We start from the raw sequence: 22966 nt of genomic DNA on the forward strand, positions 1-22966 counted from the left end.
TCAGGTGGTGCCCAACACCTACCTGACCCTGACGGGGGTGGGCGGAACACCAGTCAAAGTGCCCGTGGCAAGGGTACACCTGAAGTGGGGGGCCAAGGAGGGCTCCAAGGATGTGGGGGTACACCCGTATTTGCCCACTGAGGTATTGATGGGGGGGGACCTGGAGAACTGGCCAAGCAACCCCCAAAAGGCACTGGTTGTGACCCGCAGTCAGAGCCGGCGAGGGGCACTGCACCCTGGCCTTGGGGGGGTGCCTTGCCTGAGGCGCAGGACCCTAACCTGGTGGGGAGGGAACGCCCAGGGACACGGCTCAGGGAGGCTGCAGCTTCAGACCCAGCCGGCGAGAAAGAGCAGGTGGCCATCCCTGTCCCAGCTGCTGAGTTCCAGGCCGAGTTACAGAGAGATCTCTCCTTGCGGAAGATAAGGGACCTGGCCGACCTCAATGCGGTACAGACCATGGGACAAGGTGGCCGGAAAAGGTTCCTGTGGGAGAAGGGGTTCCTGTACCGAGAATGGGCTCCCCCAGGGAAAATGGAGTCAGGGGGGATCAGGAGGCAGCTGGTGGTACCCCAGAAGTATCGCCGCCAGCTGCTGGGCCGGGCCCATGACATTCCCCTCTCAGGGCATCAGGGAACCTGGCGTACCCAGCAGAGGCTGCTACGGAGCTTTTACTGGCCTGGGGTCTTTGTTACTGTCCAACAGTACTGCGGATCCTGTGACCCCTGTCAGAGGGGGAGGAAGGCCTGGGACAAGGGGAAAACAGCTTTAGGACCCTTGCCCAGCATAAAGGATCCTTTCCGGAGGGTGGCCAAGGTTAAAAGGGCGGCTCTAAACCAAGAGAGCCCAAAGCACAGACCTCCAGACTGGAGCGCTGGGAGAAGGCCACAGCCCAGTTGGAGCCCCAGAGGTATGGGGGTGGGGAAAGGGCACAGGCTGCATAAACCTTCCCACATGCGAACTGCGAGCGCCATCAAGCACCCCCGACCTAAGGGGGGGCGTGAAACTGGAGGGGCCTGGTGTAATTCTCACCAAGGAATGGGAGGGATGCGGGGGCATCCATGGGAACGGGGGTAGGTTCGAACTTCCCCGGGTCACTGGCTAAAGTGACCCCGCTCAGTTCGGTCTCGAAGGGGGGAGAGATGTGACGAACTGGGACTGTTCCTGCTGGGGTGTGTGAATGCTGACAGGCGAGTGTGGCTAGGATGGTCTGCATCGGGGGATGGGAGTCTGCCCGAGGGAACATACCTGAGCTTGTAACATGAGAACCCAGGAAGGGGTTAGAGGCCAGGTGACTCCGGGGCCCGGGAAACTGAACAAAGGCTGTGGGAGGGGTCGCTGAAGGGAGAGTGCTGGAAGCAGGCTGGAGAGATGGCTGGGAGGCAGAGATTGCTCTGACCTCCCAAGGGGGGCTGGGATGCCTGGGACCCCCAGATGGACCTAACTGAGGGGGGCCCTGTTGTCTGTGCCTGCAAGACCTGTCTTGGACTGTATTCCTGTCATCCAAATAAACCTTCTGCTTTACTGGCTGGCTGAGAGTCATGGTGAATCGCAGGAAGCCGGGGGTGCAGGGCCCTGAGTCCCCCAATACTCCGTGACAGTGCCCCAGCAGCGCAGGGCCCCTCTCTGGATCTCCTTCTCCAGGAGGCTGCCCAAGAGGGCCAATGGTCTCCAGGCTGCTGAGACAAAGGGACTAGGACTAGACTGAGACACCCTCCTCCAAACTCATCCCCAAGCGGCCTATTGGTGCAGGATTGGAACCAGCAACCTCGAGGGGAAAGCCACCGTATGCCTGTACTTACAGTCAGTGCCCCGAGCCAGCCAGGTCCCGCTTTGCAATGTTTTTTCCTGAAAAGGACAGATGCTCAGAACTCGCTCGTTCCAGCTGTAGCTCCCAAGGGCCTGTTATCCCTTTCTGATCCGACTGGCTAGCCAACAGTCAGGGTCCTTTAGGAGGGGAAATTGATGATGAAGGCTGGTGCTTCTTTTGTGGAATCCTGTTTATTTACAAGGGGATGTACAAAGCCCAGTTTCCCTGCACACTGCAGGAATCAAACAGCGGGCGACCATTTCTTTGGTCACAGTTCCAAGCCCCTCTTAGCCAACACTCTGCCCAAAAGCTCCCTCTTGGCTTTTTGCCTGGGCCTTTTTGCTCCTCCGTGTGTTTCTGCTGCTTCTCTCTCACACATGCCGGCAACTTAATCAGTCTCCCACTCCTGTGTTTTGTTATCTGACCCCTGGGAAGCCCCTGGTGCGCCTCCTACTCCAGCCTTCCATGTGCCTGTGCTTTGGGTTGTCGCTCTGAATGCTTCATAAAGGAGCGTAATTGTTTCTTACCTTTCTCCTGAACGAAGGCAGCTGTTATGCCCACCAGTTTCAAGGAGTTTGCCCCCAACTACCAGCCTAAGAGGCCTTTACAATGGCAGCCCAGTACCATCTCCGCTGAACGTGCCTGGAGCGAGGCCACACCAGGGAACCCAGCCCCAGGCTGTGTGCAGCTGCTATTGCGGGAGCAGCTACAGCCAGCCGAGGATGGAGCCCCTGTGTGCCAGGCGCTGCACGGACAGAGTATTAGCTCGAGCTGGCCCCGGCATTGAAACAGACCCGACCGGCCTGGGGCGGGGCAAGGGGCGTGACAGGGAAGCCGAGCGATGGTTGCAAATGTCATGCTAGTGCCGGGATTTTGGGGGTGGGGGTCACTAGACGGGGAGGAAAGGAGGGATCAGGGCCTTGGCGGGGCTGGGGGGAGGGAGGGAAGGCAGGGCAGGGAGTCGGCGCCAGCAGCCAGTGAGCACAGGGACAGGCGGCCAGTTGAAGCCGCAGGATGGATGGCATCACCTGTGCCCAAGGGTCCCTGCTGCAGAATCTACTTGTAGGGCTGCTCTGCGGGGCAGCCCTCTGGGCTTGCTTTCTTCCCCAGCTCCCCCGGCTGGGGACTCCTGGGGGTGGGGAAAGATGGTGCCTCCTTGTAGCTGGAGAAGGTGGCACTCGCCGGGCAGACGCTGCTGTTAGGCTCCAGCCCAAGGCTGCTGGCAGTTGCCCACGGCAGCGAGCGCGACTCAGAGCACTGATCCGCAGGCTGTCTGGAGTGACCCCAAACAGGAGCCATCCCCTGCGCTCCCAGCCCACTCCCCACCTTCCCCAGCGCAACAGCCTCGCCCCTCCCACGCCCTCAGGGCATCGGGGTACCAACGGGCACAGAGACGGGCTGCGGCTAAGGTTGCACAGCGAGCGAGTGCCAACGTGTGGAAGAGAACCCAGGAGTCCTGACTGGCCCCTAAACCCAACCTCTCCTCTCCGGGGCCCCCTAGCACGGGGCTCTGTAATGCACTGGCTGAGTGAGGTGGAGACCCAGCTAGTGGCTGGTCCCGCTAGACAATAAGAGCCTACTACTTCTGCCAGCGAAGGAGCTGTTCCGTGAGCTCGAGTGGCAGAGGCGTGTGCTTTTGGTGCCAAAGATCCTGCTGCCGGCGCTTGACTGGGAGGTTCGTGACACTTCTACCCGATGTGGGGTATCGCCCTAATGGTGCCCCGGGGACTGAGCCCCAGCCCTTGGCATCTAACAGAACAAGCTGGCGCTCTGGGAGTCACTGCATAGGCCAGCGGGAGCATGTGGGGAGGTGCTGGGAGCTGCTGGCCGGGTGAGCCAGGCGTGACACTGACTTGTCCCCTTTCTCCCCAAAGGGCTGGCGGAGCAACCTGGGCACCTCCTGCTGCTTCTCTGGCGAGCGAGTGAGCTGGTAGGAGTGACGCTGGTGCGGGGCAGTGCCCAGCCCCCAGGAGAAGGCCCCACCAGGCTGCGGCGCCGTGGAGCCCAGCTGTAGGGAAGCCTGAGGCTGGACTGCAGAGGTGTTGTGTGTGTTGGGGGAGCCGCCCTGCCAGTGGCCAGCGATGGAGGCCAATGGCAGCCTGGCCGGCGAGCTGGGCTCGTGCTTCCGCAGCACCAACTTCAGCACCAGCCTCAGCACCAACCTCAGCGAGAAGCTGATTGTCTCGCGCTGGTTCTCCACCGCCTTCGGCGGCATTGGCCTTGCCTCCAACCTGTTTGCCCTCTGCGTGCTGGTCAGCTCCTCCCGGAAGATGCACAGCCGCGCCCGCTCCTCCTTCCTCATCTTCCTCTCCGGCCTGGTGGTGACAGACTTCCTGGGCCTGCTGGTGACCGGGACCATCATCATCTCCTACCACTTCACCAAGTTCAGCTGGATGGTGGTCGATCCCGCCTGCTACCTCTGCAACTTCCTGGGCCTCTCCATGGTCTTCTTCGGCCAGTGCCCGCTGCTGCTGGGCGCCACCATGGCCGGGGAGCGCTTCTTCGGCATCAACCGCCCCTTCTCCCGCTCCACCAGCATGTCCAAGCGCCGAGCCTGGTTTATGGTAGGCATGGTCTGGGCCTTCTCCTTCTCCCTGGGATTTCTGCCCATCCTGGGCCTGGGGGACTACACCCTGCAGTTCCCCAACTCCTGGTGCTTCATCACTCTGCTGCATGACGCCAAGAACGTCACCTTCTGCCTGATCTTCGCCCTGCTGGGCATCCTGGCCGTCGGCCTCTCCTTCCTCTTCAACACGGTCAGTGTGGTGACACTGTGCCGGGTCTACCACGACCGCGAGTCGGTGCAGAGGCGGCGGGACAGCGAGGTGGAGATGATGGTGCAGCTGGTGGGCATTATGATCATTGCCACCGTCTGCTGGTTACCCCTGCTGGTAAGGCCCCCACCCAGTGTCGGCTTCGTAACTGGGTCACGGGTGCATTCACCTGCTGAACGCTGCCCAGCCGTCCGAGTCCCCAGCCCCTGCCACGCTGGGCCCCCCAGCTGTTGGCTTCTAGCTGGCATTCGTTGCCCATGGTCCAGGATGCAAAGGGATCAGCAGGGGCCTTTATGGCCTTATTTTAGCATTCCAGTCAATCCCGACCTGCAGCCCCCATTAGCCCAGCCTTGGGCCCCCCCCAGCTCTGCCGGTGCCCCTCAATCCCGACCTGCAGCCCCTGTTAGCCCAGCCTTGCCCCCCCCCAGCTCTGCCGGTGCCCCTCAATCCCGACCTGCAGCCCCCGTTAGCCCAGCCTTGGGCCCCCCCAGCTCTGCCAGTGCCCCTCAATCCCGACCTGCAGCCCTCCATTAGCCCAGCCTTGGCCCCCCCAGCTCTGCCAGTGCCCCTCAATCCTGACCCGCAGCCCCTGCTAGCCCAGCCCAGGGCTCCCCGCACACCAGCTCTGCCAGAGCCCCACAATCCCGACCCGCAGCCCCTGCTAGTTAAGTCCTGAGTCTACGTGGCAACAAAACCCCAGGGGCAGCACTTCTCAGAGCCTGGGGCACACGACTCGGGCCTGTGGGGCTGACTCACTCAGGCTAAAACCAGCCACGTGGATGTTCCCGCTGGGCTGGAGCTGGGTTGTGAGCCCCTCCTCACCCCTGGGTTTCAGAGCCAGGCTCCGGCCTGAGCCCAAATGACTCGGCCCCGCGACAGGTGCCCGGCTGGTGCTGAGCCTCGGTGCCACGCGAGGTGTGTGTGTGTGGGGGGGGTTGCAGTGGGGGGGGGTTGGGTGTTGCAGTGTGTGTGGGGGACTGCAGTGTGTGTATGTGTGTGTGCTGCAGTGTGCGTGAGGGTGGGTTGCAGTGTGTGGGGGTGGGGTTGCAGTGCGTGTGGGGGGGTTGCAGTGTGCGTGTGGGGGGGCTGCAGTGGGAGGGTTCGCAGTGTGTGAGGGGGTTGCAGTGTGAGGGGGTTGCAGTGTGTAGGGGGGGTTGCAGAGTGTGTGTGAGGGGGTTGCAGTGTGTGGGGGGGGTTGCAGTGTGTGTGTGGGGGGGGTTGCAGTGTGTGGGGGGGTTGCAGTGTGTGGGGGCAAACCGCAGTGGGGGGGTTCGCAGTGTGTGAGGGGGTTGCAGTGTGTGTGTGTGTGGGGTCTGCAGTGTGTGTGTGTGAGAGGGTTGCAGTGTGTGTGGGGGGGTGCAGTGTGGCGGGTTTGCAGTGTGTGGGGGGTTGCAGTGGGGAGGGTCGCAGTGTGTGTGGGGGGAGGGTTGCAATGTGTGTGTTGGGGGGTTGCAGTGAGGGGGGTTGTAGTGAGGGGGGAGGGTTGCAGTGTGTGTGGGGGGTTGCAGTGTGGCGGGTTTGCAGTGTGTGGGGGGTTGCAGTGGGGGGGGTTGCAGTGGGGAGGGTTGCAGTGTGTGTGGGGGGGAGGGTTGCAATGTGTGTGTTGGGGGGTTGCAGTGAGGGGGGAGGGTTGCAGTGTGTGTGGGGGGAGGGTTGCAGTGTGGACGAATCCTTGGAGTTCTGCTCAGCACAATGCCCTGGGTGCTCCCCCCCAGCCGCTGGTGCCCCTCAGCCCGGCCTGCTCTTCCCAGGGCTCCCCCCCCCCCTTGCCCGGCCTCCCTGTGGCTTGGCCCCCATCAGCCCTGAGCTGGGTCCCCCCAGTACAGACAAGCAATAATCAGCATCAGGATCTGGCTTCCCTCCTCCGCCCCCCCCATCCTCACAGCCGCTCCCTGGACTTTAGCTCCCCTCTCCTCACTGGAATGCACCACCTCTGCCCCACCTCCCACCCCGTCCTGTCCCCCCGCGGCCTCCCCCCGGCCTCTCTGACCCCGTCCTGTCTCCCCCCACCCCCCCCAGCCTCTCTGACCCCGTTCCCCAGCCTGCTGCTCCCTCCCTGTCTGCCCAACAGCCGCTCCCTTAGCCTGACCTCACTGACCCCCCCGCACACGCCCCACCCCCTCCCGACCTGACAGACCCCCCCCACCCCGCTCCAGCACCCCCGCTCCCGCCTGCCCTATCCCACCCCATATGGACAAAGCTGAGCACCTGATGGTCCCTCCCAGGCTGTTCCCAGCCCCTCCCTCAGCCCACAATGTGGGGGGGTCACCTCCCCTCCCCCACGCTTCACAGCCAGGCTGCAGCCTTCACCCCATTTCCCCCCGACTCCTCTGTGCCTGCCTGCGTTACAGCAACACCCCCTTCCCCCGCTGCAGCCACAGTCGCTAGACTCCCCTCCTGCCCCCCCAGTGAAACCCCCCCCCTTTGACACTTTTAGTCCCTGCATAGCCCCCCCAGCCCCAGACTGGGCCATTTGCCTCCCAGTCCCCAGCCGTGCCGGCCTTGAGATCCCCACAGCGTAGCCCACCCCCTCCACCAGCCCCCTGCTCTGGGTGCCTGCCCACCCACCACAGCTGGTACTTGATTTATAACTGCCCAGCCTCCTTGGCCGCTGTGCCCCCCGCCTGGTGTGCTCTGACCCACTGCCCTGCACTGTGCCCTGCCTACCCCCATCTCCCCCATCCCGCTCCGGCTGTGCCCTGCCAGCCCCATCCGACTAGGTGCCCCCCGCCTGCTGTGCTCTGCTCCATCTCCGCCCCTAGTGTTCCCTGCCTACCCCCATCTGACACCCCCCCACACTGTGCCCTGCCTACCCCCATCCTACCCCCCTGTTCCCTGGTGTGCCCTGCCTGCCCTGTCCGGCTAGGTGCCCCTCCTACACAGTGTGCCCTGCCTACCCCCATCTCCTGCCCCACCTGGTGAGGCACACCCCACCCCATGTGCCTCAGCCCCTCAGGCAGGCTCCCCCATGTAGAGGGGGAAACTGAGGAACAGGGCGGCTAGGGGCTCGTCCATGGAGGCTGGCAGAGCAGGGTCCCAATGCGCCTGAGGCCCAGCCCTATGCACTAGTCACAAAGCCGCCCTCGTGTCGGTGAGCGGCACCGCACTGGGCAGGACCCGATCCTGGGGGGGGGGGGGGCGGCTCTGTGCACAACCGGAACAGAACTAAATAATAAATCCAACCCCAGGGGGCGCCAGCGTCCCCAGCCACAGCCCCACGGAATGGTAATGGAGGGGTTGGATGGCTCTAGATGGCCCCTTCGCCCCATGCAGGGACCCCCGGCTGGGAGCCAGAGCCAGAGAGCCCAGGGTCTGGGCACACCCAGCAGACGCCCCTTGGGAGTCCTTGGCCAGACAGACAGACGCTGCGGGGCCGTAGGCGGATGGGGGGGGATGGCCAGACAGACAGATGCTGCGCGGCTGTAGGCGGATGTGGGGATGGACAGACAGACACTGCGTGACCCCCTGTGGTGGGATGGACAGATGGACAGACGCTGCGCAGCCATTGGCGGATGGCAGGGATGGACAGACACTGTGTGACCCCCTGTGGTGGGATGGACAGAGGGACAGACGCTGCGTGGCCATAGGCGGATGGGGGGATGGACAGACAGACAGATGCTGCGCGGCTGTAGGCGGATGGGGAGGATGGACAGACAGACAGACACTGCGTGACCCCCTGTGGTGGGATGGACAGATGCTGTGCGGCCGTAGGGGGGATGGACAGACAGACAGACACTGCGTGACCCCCCTGTGGTGGGATGGACAGACAGACAGACGCTGTGTGGCCCCAGGCAGGTGGCAGGACATGGGCCATGGGGCATGACATAGCCGTGGTTGCAGGACCACTGAGACCCTCTGCCCGCACCTATTCCTCCCCGTAACCTCTCCCCTCCCCCCCAGATATTTATCATCCAGACGGTCCTGCAGGAGCCCGCCCCCGACTTGCTGCCCCGCCAGATCCCGCGGCAGACCGAGGAGATGCTGCTGATCTACCTGCGCATGGTCACCTGGAACCAGATCCTGGACCCCTGGGTCTACATCCTCTTCCGCAGGGCCGTGCTGAAGCGCATCTACCCCAGCCTCAAGACACGGCCCTCCATCGTCTCCCTCTACCCCATGCTCAACACCTCGCTGCGCCGCAAGCTCACCCAGGAGTCCGTGCTGCAGTAGCGGGGGCATCTGGGCGGGCAGCGAGCAATGGGCCCAGAGTGGGCACTGCCAGGGCCACCTGCTCAGGGGGCACGAGGGAGAGATGGGCCCCAGCCTGGACTCAGCCTGCCCCAGGGACAGACGGCTTGGGTTGGCACCTGAACTGATGTTGCCTCCAATCTCTGGGCCTGGCCTGCCTGGCAGCAGGGAGCTGTGGGGCTGAGTTCCCTGCCTGACCCCTGCCAGGAAGCATGAGGTTGGATGCCTGAGCCGTGGGCTGGCAGAATGGGGCTCTCAGCACCAGCTCCAAAAGCCACACCCCATCCTGGATGGTGCCAGCACCCATGGCCCATGGCACTCCTGGGGTGGGTGCTGAGAGCCCTGGGATGGAGATTCCCTCCCTGACTCTTGGCTTTACAACTTGGGCAGAAAAACCTCATTTAAAACCCCACAATCCTTGGAGTAGGAGCCGCCCCCTCCCACTGTGCACCCCAGCTGCACCCACCGCCAGTGTTCCTCCCCCCTGGCCCCGGACTGCAAGTGCACCCACTGGTGCGTCGCTCACAGGCTCACCCCGGCTTCGCTCACGGTGTCTGCAGAGATGCTGTGTCTGGTGCCAGATGGGCCGGGGGTCACGGCTGGAATTTCCTGCCTGGGCCTTGGCTGGGTGTCGGACTCGGCCCCACGGACGACAGCCCCCGCTGCTGCTTGGAAGGGAGTCATTGTCCCTGCAGCCTGGGGTGAGGGCAGGAGAGGGATGGGGTGGGCAGGAAGGAGACAGGGCTATCTAGAGGGGCAGGACAGGGATGGGGGCTGTCCAGGGGGCAGGAAGGGGACAGGCTGGCTGGGGGACAGGGGTTGTCTCGGGGTGCAGGGGGGCACAGAAAGGTGGAAGGTTGGCTGGGGGAGAGGGACGGGGTCTGTCCAGGGGCAGGGGGCTGTTGGGGGCAGGAAGGGGATAGGCTGGCTGGGGGATGGGGGCTGTCTCGGGGCACAGGGGGGCACAGAAAGGGGGAAGGGTGGCTGGGGGGGCAGGACAGGGATGGGGGCTGTCCGGGAGCAGGAAGGGGACACGCTGGCTGGGGGACAGGGGCTGTCTCGGGGCACAGGGGGGCACAGAAAGGGGGAAGGTTGGCTGGGGGGGGGGCAGGACAGTGATGGGGGCTGTCCAGGGGCAGGAAGGAGACAGGCTGGCTGTGGGAGGGGGACTGACCAGGGGCAGGGGGCTGTTCGGGGGCAGGAAAGGGACAAGCTGGCTGGGGGACGGAGGCTGTCTCGGGGCGCAGGGGGGCACAGAAAGGGGGAAGGTTGGCTGGGGGAGGGGGACGGGGGGCTGTCCAGGGGCAAGGGGCTGTTGGGGGCAGGAAGGGGACAGGCTGGCTGGGGGAGGGGGATTGACCAGGGGCAGGGGGCTGTTAGGGGGCAGGAAAGGGACAGGCTGGCTAGGGGACGGGGGCTGTCTCGGGACACAGAAAGGGGGAAGGTTGGCTGGGGGAGGGGGACGGGGGGCTGTCCAGGGGCAGGGGGCTGTTGGGGGCAGGAAGGGGACAGGCTGGCTGGGGGAGGGGGATTGACCAGGGGCAGGGAGCTGTTAGGGGGCAGGAAAGGGACAGGCTGGCTAGGGGACGGGGGCTGTCTCGGGACACAGAAAGGGGGAAGGTTGGCTGGGAGGCAGGCGATCACACCGGACCGTGGCACCCCAGCACAATCCGCATGCTCATTCCAGCAATAAAAGCCTGGTTGGTTCCGCTCTCGGCGCCTGGCTCTGCCCAGGGAAGGGGCGAGGTGAACACCTGGGAGTGAGTTTGTTTTTAACACAGGCTCCGGGCCCTGGGAGACTCTGTGGCCGACTGGAGAGCTGCCGGGCAGGCCCAGCCCTGGCACGCCGCATGGGGAAGGGGCTTTAATTCACACCCCTTAAAGCTCGTTGAGGTTGGCTTGTCAGCATTAACACGGGGGAGGAGAGAGCTCCTGGCCCCCCAGCCCAGGCACTCCGCAGCCCTTCCCCCACCTGACAGGATTTAACTAACTTGGGGGCTTGTGCTTTGGATTTGGGGCCCTTTAGGCCGTTCACCTTCCACGTTTCCCACTGTTTCCCCCACAACTACAAGAGCCAGAAACTGACCTTTTTTGTTTGCTTTTAATGAACGCCCAGATTGTCCCACGATCCCGGGACTCCAGGAGTTGGGGCTCTGAGAACCTCGTCACATATCACGAGACGTGAGCTCACATGGCGACTCCTCCCCGCTCCGGGCTCTGAGGAGCCCATGCCCGTCTCTCTCCCATCAGCTGCCGCTCTCATCTCAGCCTCCCCTGAGCAGCGTGCGGCCAGGGCAGCCCTTCGCCCTCATGGCCTCCCTTGAGGCTGCCACCCAGAACGGTCCCTGCCCGGCGAGGAGCCCGGCTGAGCCCAGCAAGCCGGCTCCACGGGGCTGGCCCACGCCAGCAGTTGAGGTGGGGTCTGACCCGCACCCCTAGTGGGGTGGGCGCTGGAGCCCGACTGGCCCTGCAGCCGCAGGTCTCCACAAGAGAGACCCCCCACATCAGGCCTGCGGAGCCGGCATCACCACCACGATCTGCTGGGGGGGCTGAGTCCCCTCTCTCCCCCGATTGCCCCCCATGCTGGCCGGGGCTGGCTGCTGCCTTCACGCCGCTCCCCACCTCCGCAGGGCCTCAGACGACGGCAACAGCCGCTGACCCAGGACCCTGGGCCCCTTCGGCGCTGGACAGCCAGAAAGTGCTTCGAGGGCTCCCTGACCCAGCCCTGTGAATGGCCGGGGGTCCCACTGCTGCCCCCCGGCCCAGTCTGGGGCACAGCCTGGGCTTGCCGTGGGTCCAGGGGTGGTGGGCAAAGGACCCCCACAGAGATGCTTGGCCGTGCAGCGGCCAACAAGCCCAATGGGGGAGGTTGCTGCACTGACCCAGCTGCCCCCAGAGCTGGGCCCTTGCCCCCCTCACCCCCAGAGCCAGGCCCCTGCCCCCAGGGTCCCCAGAGCTGGGCCCTGGCCCCCAGAGCCGGGCCCCTGCCCACCTCAGCCCCCAGAGCAGGCCTCTGCCCCCCTCGCCCACTGGCTGCGGGTGGGGGAAGTCATCGCGCAAAGGGAGAGGAAAAGGTCAGAGTCACACCAGCCCCACGTCCCCACATGAGTCCTGGCCTGTCCCCCACTCCCCAGGGTTCCCCCAACTGCCCCCTGGGTTCAGCCCCAGCCCTGGCTGCTATGCAGGGGGCAGAAGAGGGAGGCAGCGATGGACGGTGGCTCCAGGGGAGGGACCCACTGAGGCCCTGAGGAGCTGCCAGCTCTTGGGCTCATAGCCAGGATGGGCACCACGGCCTGGACTAGCCCTGAGCCTGCAGGGACTGCCCTTCCCCTCCCCCCGGGCCCACCACCCCATCTAACTGGGGCCTGAGGCAGATCCCCTGGGTTCCTTGGAGGGGCCCTCGCCAGCCCGTGCCCAGCTCGGTGTGGGGCTTCTCTGGGGTAGGAGCTGGGCCCAGCCAGCCAATGCGGGCACCGCAGGGCTCCCCCCCAGAGCAGGAGGACGGGGGCTGCAGCTGGGACAGTAGGGAGCGCATGGCTGGGGGGCAGGCGTCACAGGCCAAGTGCTCAGCCCCCCCTATTTCCTGCCCCCCTTGGCTCCACTGATGGCGGCCCAGACCTCAGCCACGAACTCGCTCGGGAACGCGAACTCGCCCAGCACTGAGTCCAGGCTCTTGGCAAACTCCGCGGGGCTCAGGCACTCCCGGGCCACCTCCACCATGGTTGAGGCTATGGAGAGAGGACAGAGCTCAGCCGGGGGGTCAGGGCTATGGGCCGGACTCTCACACCCCGGGACAGGCCCAGGGGCCAAGGGACCTGCTGGGAAGGGCAATGAAGCACTGGCCCAGCCTGGCCTCCCTCGTGTGACCAGAGCTCAGCCCCTGGCCTCCCGCCCCCGTCACCAGGACCCAGCCCCTGGCTTCCCCCCATCACCGGGGCCCAGCCCTGGCACTCCCCCATGCCAGCCCTTGCCCTCCCCAGGACCCTGGACCTGCCCTCCCCTCCTCCCTGGGGCCTGGAACCTGCTCTCCCCCGCAATCCGCCCCCCACCCCGGGGCCCAGCCCTGCTCACCCAACTCCACGTCCCGGATGCCCATGTAGCTCTCCAGCAGGTCGTCCACCCTCCGGGCAGCCTCCTCCTCCCAGGCGCTGGGCTGTGGACAGGGGCCAGGTCAGCAGAGTCACCGTTGGCTCAACCATCTCCGCCCCTAATCGCTGCAGGGAGCTGGATCGGAGGCCCTGGGCCAGGCCCGGTGACAGCCCTGGGCTCCATGGGAGGGGCCTTCGTGGACTGGGGCACAGCCCCCATGGGCACAGGGGCTGGCAGAGGGGAGTCCACTGGGGCGGGAGGGGCCTTGGCCAGATGGACCCTACTGTGCATCAAGGGGATTCCCTGGCCCAACTCGGACCAGCTTTTTGCTCCTTGCTAGTTTCAGACCCCCCCACGGGGTCACCTCCCCCACCCCCGGCGACAGGATGCTGCCCAGGATCGGGGCCCCTGGCATGGAGAGTGGCTGCACTGGTCAGGCCCTGAACTCCGCCCCCCCAGGCGGATAGCGGGAGGCCTGGACAGGAAACGGCCCCTTTGCAGCACCAGGGTGGGGTGGGGAGCAGGTACCCGCCACCCAGCCCTGCCTGGCCAGTGAGTACACACGCGTGACTGTGTGCGCACATCCAGGTGCATGCGTGACTAGGGGCATCTCTGGGGCCGTGCACATTTGCACACGACTATGTCCCCCCTGGCATGGGCCATGGGCGGTGACTGCGTGTACAGCACCGTGCGCGCATGGGACCGACTGCACCCACCTGTGTGAGCACGTGTCATGTGTGCACATGCAATGTGTAGTCACTGGCACCCATGCCCAGGTCCCTGGCTCCCTCACCCTGCAGGTCCTGGAGCTGCCTCCTCTCGCTAGGACGCCTGGGTCCTTGGGCAGAGCTCCGGTGAATAGCGATTCCAGGAGCTCCCCACAGGGAGCCAGAGCTGGGGGGCTGGGCCAGGGGGCGGGAGTGGCAGCAGCCTGTGTTGGGGAATAGCAGTGTGAGCCCCCCCTCACGCCCACAGGCCCCTGGGGATTTCGCTCCTTACACGTATCCTCCCCTTCGCCTCCCCGCCCGATTCAGTCATGGGGAGGGGATACACCCCCCAACTTACCACCTCCTCCAGGCTGGCGGTGCCCCGGGCACGCAGCCGCAAGGTCTCCTTGCCACTGGCCACCTTGCCCTCGCCCGGGCACTTGCTGCTCTTGGTCCTCTGCCCGATCATATCTGGGACACAGACGGGGGGTGAGGGGGCTGTTCAGAGCGGGTACCAGGGTGGGCACAGGGTCCTGGTGTCTTTCCCTAGTGCCAGGGCACCATGCCCTGGGGAGCAAAGACCCAGCTCCACCCGGGACACCGCCTGGGGGCCAGGCAAGCCCTGGGCAATGGGCACCGGCCCAACACCCCCCATCCTCCCGCACAGGAAGTCCCAGGAAGTGACTGACCTCTGGCAGTGGGTGGGGGTGGATCTGCCCGCTGGGGTCTATCACACTCTGGGGCACAGAAAGGGGCTCTGTCAATTGGCCTACCCAGGGAGAACAGCCTAAGCTCCATTGAACATCGCCCCAAAACGAGAGCACAGAGTCCTTCTCTCGGCATCGCTGGAATGCAGCCACCTCTGGGGTGGAACGTGGCAGCTGATCACAGCAGCACATCGTCAAGGGCTGCATGAGGACCAAGTATCCCTTGGATGCCTGCAGCCTGGGGGTGATAAGGGGCAGTGTGGAAGGCAGTAATGGGGGGTAAATCAGTGTCGGGAGACGTGGGCTGTGGTGGGCTGCAGGCTGTGGGGAGGCATGGGGGATGTGGGAGGGGCAGTTGGGTGTTGGAGGGCAGTGGGAAGGATTAAAAGCTGCAGCGAGGCTGAGAACAGCATTAACTCGTTCTAGCGATAGCTCAACCAGTGCAGGCAGCCCCGGCCCCAAGGGGGTGCACAGTCGCAGTGGGTGGAAGCAGAAAGGCCCTGAGCTGGTCCCAGGCCTGAATTAATGGGATCCGAGCTCCCTTCCCCAATTAACACAATTAATTCCTACCTCAAACTAGGGTTGCCCACTTTCTAATCACTGAAAACTAAACATCTTTGCCCGCCCCCTGCCCTGAGGCCCCGCCCCTGCCCCAAGGCCCCGCCCCCACTCCCACTCCCTCCATCCTTCTTCCCTCCATCGCTCACTCTCCCCCACTCTCACTCACTCGCTCATTTTCACCGGGCTGGGGCAGGGTTGCAGGAGGGGGTGAGGGCTCTGGCTGTGGGTGCAGGCTCTGGGGTGGGGCTGAGGGGTTTGGAGTGTGGGAGGGGGCTCTGGGCTGGGGCAGGGGGTTGGGGTGCAGGCTCTGGGCAGCACTTCCCTGGGGCGGCTCCCGGAAGTGGCTGGCATGTCCGGCTCCTAGGTGAAGGGATGGCCAGGGATCTCTGCCTACGGCCAATGGAGCACTCAGGGCGGGGGCAGCACATGGAGCCCCCGTGGCTGCCCCTGCGCCTAGGAGCCAGACATGCCGGCCACTTCCAGGAGCTGCGTGGAGCCAGGGCAGGCAGGGAGCCTGCCAGCCCCGTGCCAACCGGACTTTTAATGGCCTGGTCAGCAGTGCTGACCGGAGCCGCCTGGGTCCCTTTTCGACTGGGCGTTCTGGTCGAAACCCGGATGCCTGGCAATCCTACCTCAAACCAGGGGCCAATGGCCGGGCCCAGCCCCAGGGGAGTCACTCAGCCCCCAGCAGCGCCCCCGGAGGCAGCAAGTCACAGCGTCGGGTACAGGGCCTGCTAGGCTTCAGCACCGGGCCCAGCCACGCCCCCTGGTGGGAGACACTGACATGGGCTGCCCGACGTTCCCCAGGGGAGCAGGAGAGAGGGGGCGGGTGGAGGCCGGTGGGGAGGAGCGGGGAATGGAAGAACCCCAGGGCTAGGCCACGGCTTCCTGGTGACCCAGCCCAGCGACCTGGCTTCCAATGCTGGGATTGCAGCTCCACACGCATGTGCATGTGCACACACCGGTGCACACGTGGGCATACACACACGGGCACGCGGAACTGCACTGATCTCGGAACAGCCCGAGCAGGTCCAGGCCGTGGCTCTGGGGCAATCGGGTCGGTCGCACCCCTTGCAGGAGGGGCTACCCAGGGCGACAGGCTCCCCCGGAGGAGAGACAGGGACTCGCTCACCCAGCAGCCTCTAGGCCAGGCCTGGCCTGAGGAGTCCCAAGGGCCCTACGGCGCCCCCAAGGGGCTGGGTTGGGTCCCTTTGGAAGCTCCTCACTGGAGGGGGCAGAGGATCCTGCGGGGGTCGCGGGAACACACCCAATGCCAGGGTGGAGCGGAAGGTGACACAGGCCAGGGCCGAGAGGCACTGCTAGAGCTGGGTTGGAGACCCAAGGCTGGAGCGGACAGGAGGGGCTGAGGGTCGGGATTGAGGAGCGCCGGCAGAGCTGCGGAGGAGCGGTTTGGCTGGCCCAGGCGGCAGCTGTTTAATGTTCTCTGTACCATTCGTTGGGAGATGGGCTGCAGGGGCTAAGGGCTTTCCCACCTCTAGCATCACTGGTCCTACAAACCCAGGCCAGCTGTAGGATGGACTCATGGGGCAGACACTCTGGGCTGGGACCCAGGATCAGGCCATAGACTCGCTGTGACCTCAGACCACATCCCCTCCCTGCACCCATCTGACAATGGAGAGGCTGCCGCCACAGTCCTAAAGCCTGCCACAGTAATGCCCCTCACTCCCGACCTGCAGCCCCTGCCAGCCCAGCCCTGGGCCCCCCACAGCTCTGCCGGTGCCCCTCACTCCTGACCCGCAGCCCCTGCCAGCCCAGCCCTGGGCTCCCCCCACCCCACAGCTCTGCCGGTGCCCCTCACTCCTGACCCACAGCCTCCTGCCAGCCTAGCCCTGGGCTCCCCCCACCCCACAGCTCTGCCCTGCCCCTCACTCCCGACCTGCAGCCCCCTGCCAGCCCAGCCCTGGGGCCCCCACAGCTCTGCCGGTGCCCCTCACTCCCGACACGCAGCCCCCTGCCAGCCCAGCCCTGGGCTCCCCCCACAGCTCTGCCGGTGCCCCTCACTCCCGACCCGCAGCCTGGGGTCTCTACTGATGAGTGATTCCCAGTTATTCTGAACACTGGTTCTGTGATAAGGGCAAATCTGCAGCCAATTGTGATGCTCAGGCAGCCGGTTTAACCCCCATCCGCTGGGTCAGAGGCCGGGGACAGCAAACACTTGACCCTGCGGCCGCAGAGTGTCTGTGTGCGTGCGTGCATGTGTGTGTGCTTGTGCGCGTGTGTGTAACTCACCAAACGCCCGTTTGGGCTGCACCAGCCGCAGGGTGAAGGGCCGGGCCCTGGGCAGCTCCCGCAGCATCTTGGCAACTTCGTAGTGGCGGCAGCCCACGATGCTCTGGTCGTTGATGGCCTCGATGCTGTCGCCCACGCGCACGGTCTGGACGCGGTTCATGATGCTCCCGTCCTTGATCCTCTGCAGCACGGGACACGCCGGTCAGCGGGGGTGTGTGTGCGAGGACATGCCCAGGGGGTCAGCGGGGGGGAGGGAGCGGTGCGAGGACACGGCCGGGGGGGGCAGCGAGGGGTCGTGGCAGATCGGGGGGACAGACACAGCCGGGCTGAGCTGCTCCTGGTCCTTACAAACAGGGCTGCCCAGAGGATTCAGGGGGCCTGGGGCAAAGCAATTTTGGGGGCCCCTTCCATAAAAAAAGTTGCAATACTATAGAATACTATATTCTCGTGGGGGCCCCTGTGGGGCCCGCAGCAAATTGCCCCACTTGCCCGCCCCGGGCGGCCCTGCTTACACATCGGGGGGCCACACAGGCGCCTCCCAGCCCTCAGGGGTGGTGCTGCTGGGCAGGGGGTGACCTAGATCTGCCCCCTGGGGCGGGGGCTGGGGGGTGACCACAGCAGTGGGTGTTTCTCCAGCGCCGCCTGGAACCACCGGGGGAAGTCACCGCCCGGCCGGGAACGTGGCTGATGGGCTCGGCTCTGGGTCCGGGCAGCACCCGGTGCCGTGGGGCTGGCTGGGATCTGGGGCCCCGGGCCGGCCCTGTCCCTATGTAAGCCTAGGCTGGACTGGAGAGACCCAGCCCCTGGGAAGGGCAATGGGGGGACTCCCCTCCCCTCTCCTCCCTCCTCTGCAGGGGGAAGGGCCGTGTCCAGCTGAGCAAAGCTTCAGGCTACTTTCCCGGGGGGAGGAGTATTTGCCTCCCTCCCCCCAGCTCCAGGACTCTGTGGGGAGAGGGGCAATCCGCAGGGCTCTGATTGACCCCCCCAGGCTCTCACACAGAAAGCAGCTCCCTGGGTATTTTTGTTTTCAGCTGAGGTTCCCTGGTTCCTCAGGCATCGCCCTGCTGGTCCCCCCCAGCCCAATCTCCCAGCACCGGCATCAGGGAAGGTGCGAGAATCCCTGCAGGCAACCCGACCCCTACAGTAACCTGTCCTGGGGCCAGGTCCCTCCTGACCCCCCAGCTAGAGGCTGGCTCATGCCCTGAAGCAGGGAGGAGGCTGCAGGTTGAGAACCGCTGCTCTGTAGCCATCTCCACACCCTTTTCTGAGTCCTGCCAAGCGCTTGGCCTCCCTGGTATCTTGTGGCAGTGAGTTCCACAGGCATCACCTTGGATCAGTTTCAAATGTTCTGCTTTTCCATGTCATTGGACGACCCCTGCTCTCACCCCATGAGAGGGGGAGATCAGAGGCCCCCACTCTGCCTTCTCTAGAGCAGCCCTGCTCTCAGAGCCTCTCAGCAGTGCGCTCTCAGCCACCTCCTCCAACAAGGCTCTCTCTGGTGCCATTTCTTCCATGTCCCCACTCATCCCCATCTGACTCCGTGTGCTGGGAGATTCCCTACTGTGTGCAATGAATGGGACAGTTACATTGTGTGGGGAGGTGATTTTAATGACAATAAATATCTGTAAACTCTCTGCTCCCGACTCAGCAGTCCCAGGGCCGAACTGCATGAGCCGCCCCATGGGCCATCTCCTGGAAACCAGCCTTCCGCGCCCCCTGGCCCCGCCCTGGACTGTCTGACCTGAAAAGTCCCCGTGCTCCCCCCCAAGTTTTAACTTTTCAGCAACAAATAGAAAACAGAAATATTTTGATTGAGAAACGCCACCTGGTGCCTCATGGGAGTTGCAGTTCAGTGATTGTTGCTCCCACCCTCCTCTAGGCACCGGCTTGCCCGGTTGGACTACTACTTCCATGATGCACCAGGCTCTTCCCAGTTGGTGAGGCATCATGGGCGTCAGGGTCACAATGCATCATGGGAGCTAGAGTCCAGCTGGGGAGTAAGGCGAATGGGAACATGAAACATCCAAACTACGGCTCCCAGGAGGCACCATGGCAGGGTTCCCAACTCCAGACAGTTTGGGTGTCGGGGATTTTTTAAACAGACTGGAGGTTTCTCACAAGAAGCCGACAGCCACTTTTCACCAAAACCCCAATTTTCCATTAAAAAAACCCAAACCCCTCCTGATGGATAATTCTTGGCTGTCCCTGGCACGATTTCCCCTCCACCACTGCGGCCCCTCCAGCCCATGGCCCTCACCCACCTTGATGAAGGCATAGCCCGCCCCGTTGTCGGTGATGGTCAGCCCCAGCGCATCCTCCGTCTTGGTCACCTCCACCTCCTTGGTCTCGCCCCGCACATGTGCGAAGATGAAATCCTCCAGGCCGATCTGGCCCCCCAACAGCTTCTGCATGTCCACCTTGTGGGTGTTGAGGGTGCAGAAGAGGATCTGCCAGAGAGCAGCTCCCTCACCGTTCTGCCCACCGGGGTGGGGAGCTTGGAACACACTCTGCTCGACAGCTCAGCAGGGCAACGGCTGGCATACACCAGAGGGGCACAGAGCACCCAGAACCATGGTGCCCCCACCCGCGTGTGGGAAATTACCTCTTTTTGCCCATTTTGAGTTGCAGACCTTGGAATTCTGCTCTTTGCCTGGGGGGGGGGGGGAACAAGCTGGTCCTGGGGCTTATTTGATCTATTTTTGTGCATTGATGATCACGTGAAAGGCGTTTGCCTCGAGAAAAGGGAAATGGGCCAATCGGAGAAGCGAGCCTTGCGTTTGTGGGAGACGTTCCCGTTCCCAACTGCAGCTGCTTGTGAAAACGGAGGCCCACGACCACACGCGACAAGCCCAGATCATTACTGAGCAGCACCCTGAGCCAAACGCCTTTCGGGTGATCATCACCGTGCAAAACTAAACGAATAACCCACAGAACTGAGCTGTCCCCACGCAGCCTTCACGGGAACTCCAGGGTCTGCAACTCAGAGTGGGCAAAACTAGGTGCATTTTCAAACCACAGACATGATGGGGTTTTGTTGTTTTGTTATGATAGAAGCAGGTTGGCTGTCGGTTAATTAACCAGACTGGATTCAGTACATTCCCTGACTCTGACAGATCAGGCAAATTTCTTAGTTGCTCTGTGCCTCAGTGTCTCCATCTGTAAAATGGGGATAACCATCCTTCCCCGTCGGGTTTGTTTGGATTTCACACTCTTCGGAGACAGGGCCTGGCTGACTGTGTTTGTGCAGTGCCCAGCACAATCAGGGCCTGGGTTCGGTTGGGGTCTCTAGGATGCACTAAAGAATAACTAGGGTGAATTTCTGAGACATGGACCTGGTGTCTCCCGTACACTATGCTGCCAGAGCCACAGCTGAGATCGCAAGCTTGACCCCGACAAGATGGAGGGGCAGGGGCAGGCTCCCAGAGGGCACCCGCAGCAGCACGGGTTCCTGCGGCCCTGTCCAGGAGTAGTGAACTAAGCGTGAACAGGAACAACACAAGGGCGCTAAGGGGCAGTCCCAGCTCTGCCCACACGAGAGCGACACCCATTTCCTGCAAGCGTCTGAGCAGCATCAGAGGGTAACAAGTGAGAGTCACAACTCGCCTGGGCTGGAGCGAAGGCGAGAGGTCCACCCAATCGGTGGAATAACGTGCCTCTCCTAGCGCCATTCAGCTCAGAACACCCAGCCCCATAGGGTAGGCAGACAGCCACTGCATAGATAAACCTGGGCCAACTGGTCCTGATTGTTCCTTAGCCAAGGGGACTGACCATCCAGAGTCTTATCACCCGTACTGATTACGCAGCTTCTAGGTGTAGCTCTTTGGAAAGGTGGGAAAGATGGGGAAGTTGAGGCGCCGAGGGGAGCCGTGTCTTGCCCAGGGTCACAGAGAGAGTCACGGTGGAGCTGGGACTAGAGCCCACAGGAGGCTTGGTAATGACCGTACAGGAACGGCAGGGACCAGACGGACCCTGGCGCATTGCTGATTACCCGGGGCCTGGAAGGCAGCCCAGGCCCAGGCAGATGCTCCATGGCGTCCTGCAGCTGTAACCAGAGAGCTTGGCGTTAACCCTCTGGTGACCAGCGCCAGCAGCTGGAACGTGCAGGGCTCCAAAGGCAAACAGCAGACCCCCCCCCCCCCCCAGATCGAGGGCAGTGGGGAGCCTCGGCACTGGCGCAGGTGCGTCAGGCTCAGGTACCCTGGCGCTTCGGCTGGGTTAGGCCCTGCCCCTGCTCACCCCACCCCCCACGCTGCTCCTGCCTCACCTCGGTGGGAGAGATGTCGAAGACCTCGGCGATTTTGGCATACAGCTCCTTCACGTTGGTGAAGCCCTCGATCTTGCCCGTGGGGCTGCCATGGGCGAGCTGCGTGTGGAAGATCAGCCTGGGCCGGATCCGCGGGGAGGGCTGCGAGCAGGCAGCGGGGGCACCATCCCCAACTCTCCCCACTTCAGGCGAGGCCTCTGTGGCCCCCTGCTCTGGGGACACCCCGTTCTCCATGGACTTCTCCTCCTCCTCCTCCTCGCCAGCCTTCTTGCTTCGCCGGCCTGATCTCCGCAGCATCGTGGCGCCCTGCTTTCAGGGCCACAATGGTAGCTGCCCCTCCTGAATTATAGATGGCTCCAGCTCCCAGCCCAGCGAATCTGATCCCGGAGCGCAGGTAATTTGAGGAGTGTCAGATGAGCTCCCCTCCCTGCAGGCAGGGCTCCAAGCTGCAGGGACCTGGGGGTGGGAAGAGCCAGCAAGCAAACCCCCAGGAAGAGCAGCTTTGCTGAGGGGTTACGGGGGCCACAGGGATTTGGCTGTTCGGCCAGGAGAGAGACCCTATAAAAACAGCACCTTCTGAAGCACTGACGACGGGTCACCGCCAGGGACTGAACCAGCAATTTGGGGATGTATGTGCACAAGGCAGCAGCAGTCACACACCTGGAGGGGAAGGGGAACAAAGGACCATGCTAGGCTCCCAGGGGTTACATACTTCCCCTGGCCAGGGGCACTGCAGCCCGAGCCCCGGACACGGGCAGCTGTTCAAACCCCACTGCCAGCCCCGTTCCTGGCCAGGAAATGCACAGGCAGCGCTGGGCCCCGAAGCAGCCTCCACTCCTGGTGCTCCAGCCAGGCCAGGCCGGAGGCAGAAGCAGACTCCTAAGCCTCTCACAGGGACCAGCCCCTGGGGGGTGTCCCCGACCCCTGGCCAATGTTAGCAGGAGCAGTGTGTGAAAGCGAGGGCTTTGGAGGAGTTTTGTAAACAACCCCCCTCCCAGCTGGTTTCAGCCCACGCGGTGCCCTGCCCCAAAGGGGACTTTGCCTGAAGTGCTTGGCAGAGCGGCGGGTTTGGCTTTTCACCTCAGAAGCATGGAAAAGCTGCACTGATCGCAAGGTGGAAGTTATCTGCATCAGACGGCAGCGTCTCCGGTCCAGCGCTGGGGTTTCCTCTCGGCTGGGAGAGCAGCAGCTGAGCTCTTTGCAAAACCCAGACCAAGGAAATCGAAACAAGAACTTTGAGTTTGGGGGGGGTGTGTTAATAAGGTAAATACTTCACACGGCTGCGCTGTGCCTCTTCATGCCAGACCTGCTGCCTTGGCTGATACCACCCAGCCCTTAGCCCTGCAGGAACTGCTCCATCTTGTGCACCAGCAAAAGGGACAGCCGGGGTCCTACAGCAGAACCAGCATTGCTGGGGCTGCTGAGGGAGGCAGGGGAACCCAGCTTGACTTTCAGATCCTTGGGGGAGTTGGGGAGAAAATAAAAAGGCTCTTCTGCCATGTGAGTTGAGTGGCATTGATTTGGAATCGTGGAGACACCCATCCATTGTCCCAAGGGGACATTTGTGTTGCATCACCAGGATAGCCACTTAGACGGGGTCCCCGCCTGCCAGGGAAGCT

The 22966-nt window shown here is 63.7% G+C and overlaps 2 protein-coding genes across 4 annotated transcripts in view; one reads left to right on the top strand and one right to left on the bottom strand.

Moving 5' to 3' along the window:
- TBXA2R (thromboxane A2 receptor) overlaps positions 1-9073 on the top strand; it is a 67262-nt gene extending 58189 nt beyond the window's left edge. For both annotated transcript variants that reach the window (XM_054013679.1, XM_054013678.1), the window contains exons 2-3: positions 3682-4698; positions 8482-9073. In XM_054013679.1, coding sequence (XP_053869654.1) covers positions 3889-4698; positions 8482-8751 — 1080 coding nt within the window. In that variant the 5' untranslated portion in view covers positions 3682-3888 and the 3' untranslated portion in view covers positions 8752-9073. The remainder of the gene's footprint in view (positions 1-3681; positions 4699-8481) is intronic.
- Positions 9074-11784: 2711 nt separating this feature from the next.
- GIPC3 (GIPC PDZ domain containing family member 3) lies at positions 11785-22548 on the bottom strand. 2 transcript variants are annotated; one of them, XM_054013695.1, is made up of 7 exons: positions 22428-22548; positions 21348-22007; positions 19345-19530; positions 17084-17264; positions 13924-14036; positions 12841-12922; positions 11785-12497 (listed from the first exon to the last, which is right to left on the bottom strand). In XM_054013695.1, the coding sequence occupies exons 2-7, from the start codon at positions 21642-21644 to the stop codon at positions 12346-12348; spliced, it is 1011 nt and encodes a 336-aa protein (XP_053869670.1). In that variant the 5' UTR covers positions 21645-22007; positions 22428-22548; the 3' UTR covers positions 11785-12345. The 2 variants fall into 2 exon arrangements, with proteins under 2 accessions (XP_053869670.1, XP_053869669.1); XM_054013694.1 differs by having other exon boundaries at positions 21348-22548.
- Between the last annotated feature and the right edge of the window lie 418 nt (positions 22549-22966).

The sequence above is a fragment of the Malaclemys terrapin genome, chromosome 24 (genome assembly GCF_027887155.1).
Source record: "Malaclemys terrapin pileata isolate rMalTer1 chromosome 24, rMalTer1.hap1, whole genome shotgun sequence".
In the NCBI taxonomy this organism is placed as follows: Eukaryota; Metazoa; Chordata; order Testudines; family Emydidae; genus Malaclemys; species Malaclemys terrapin.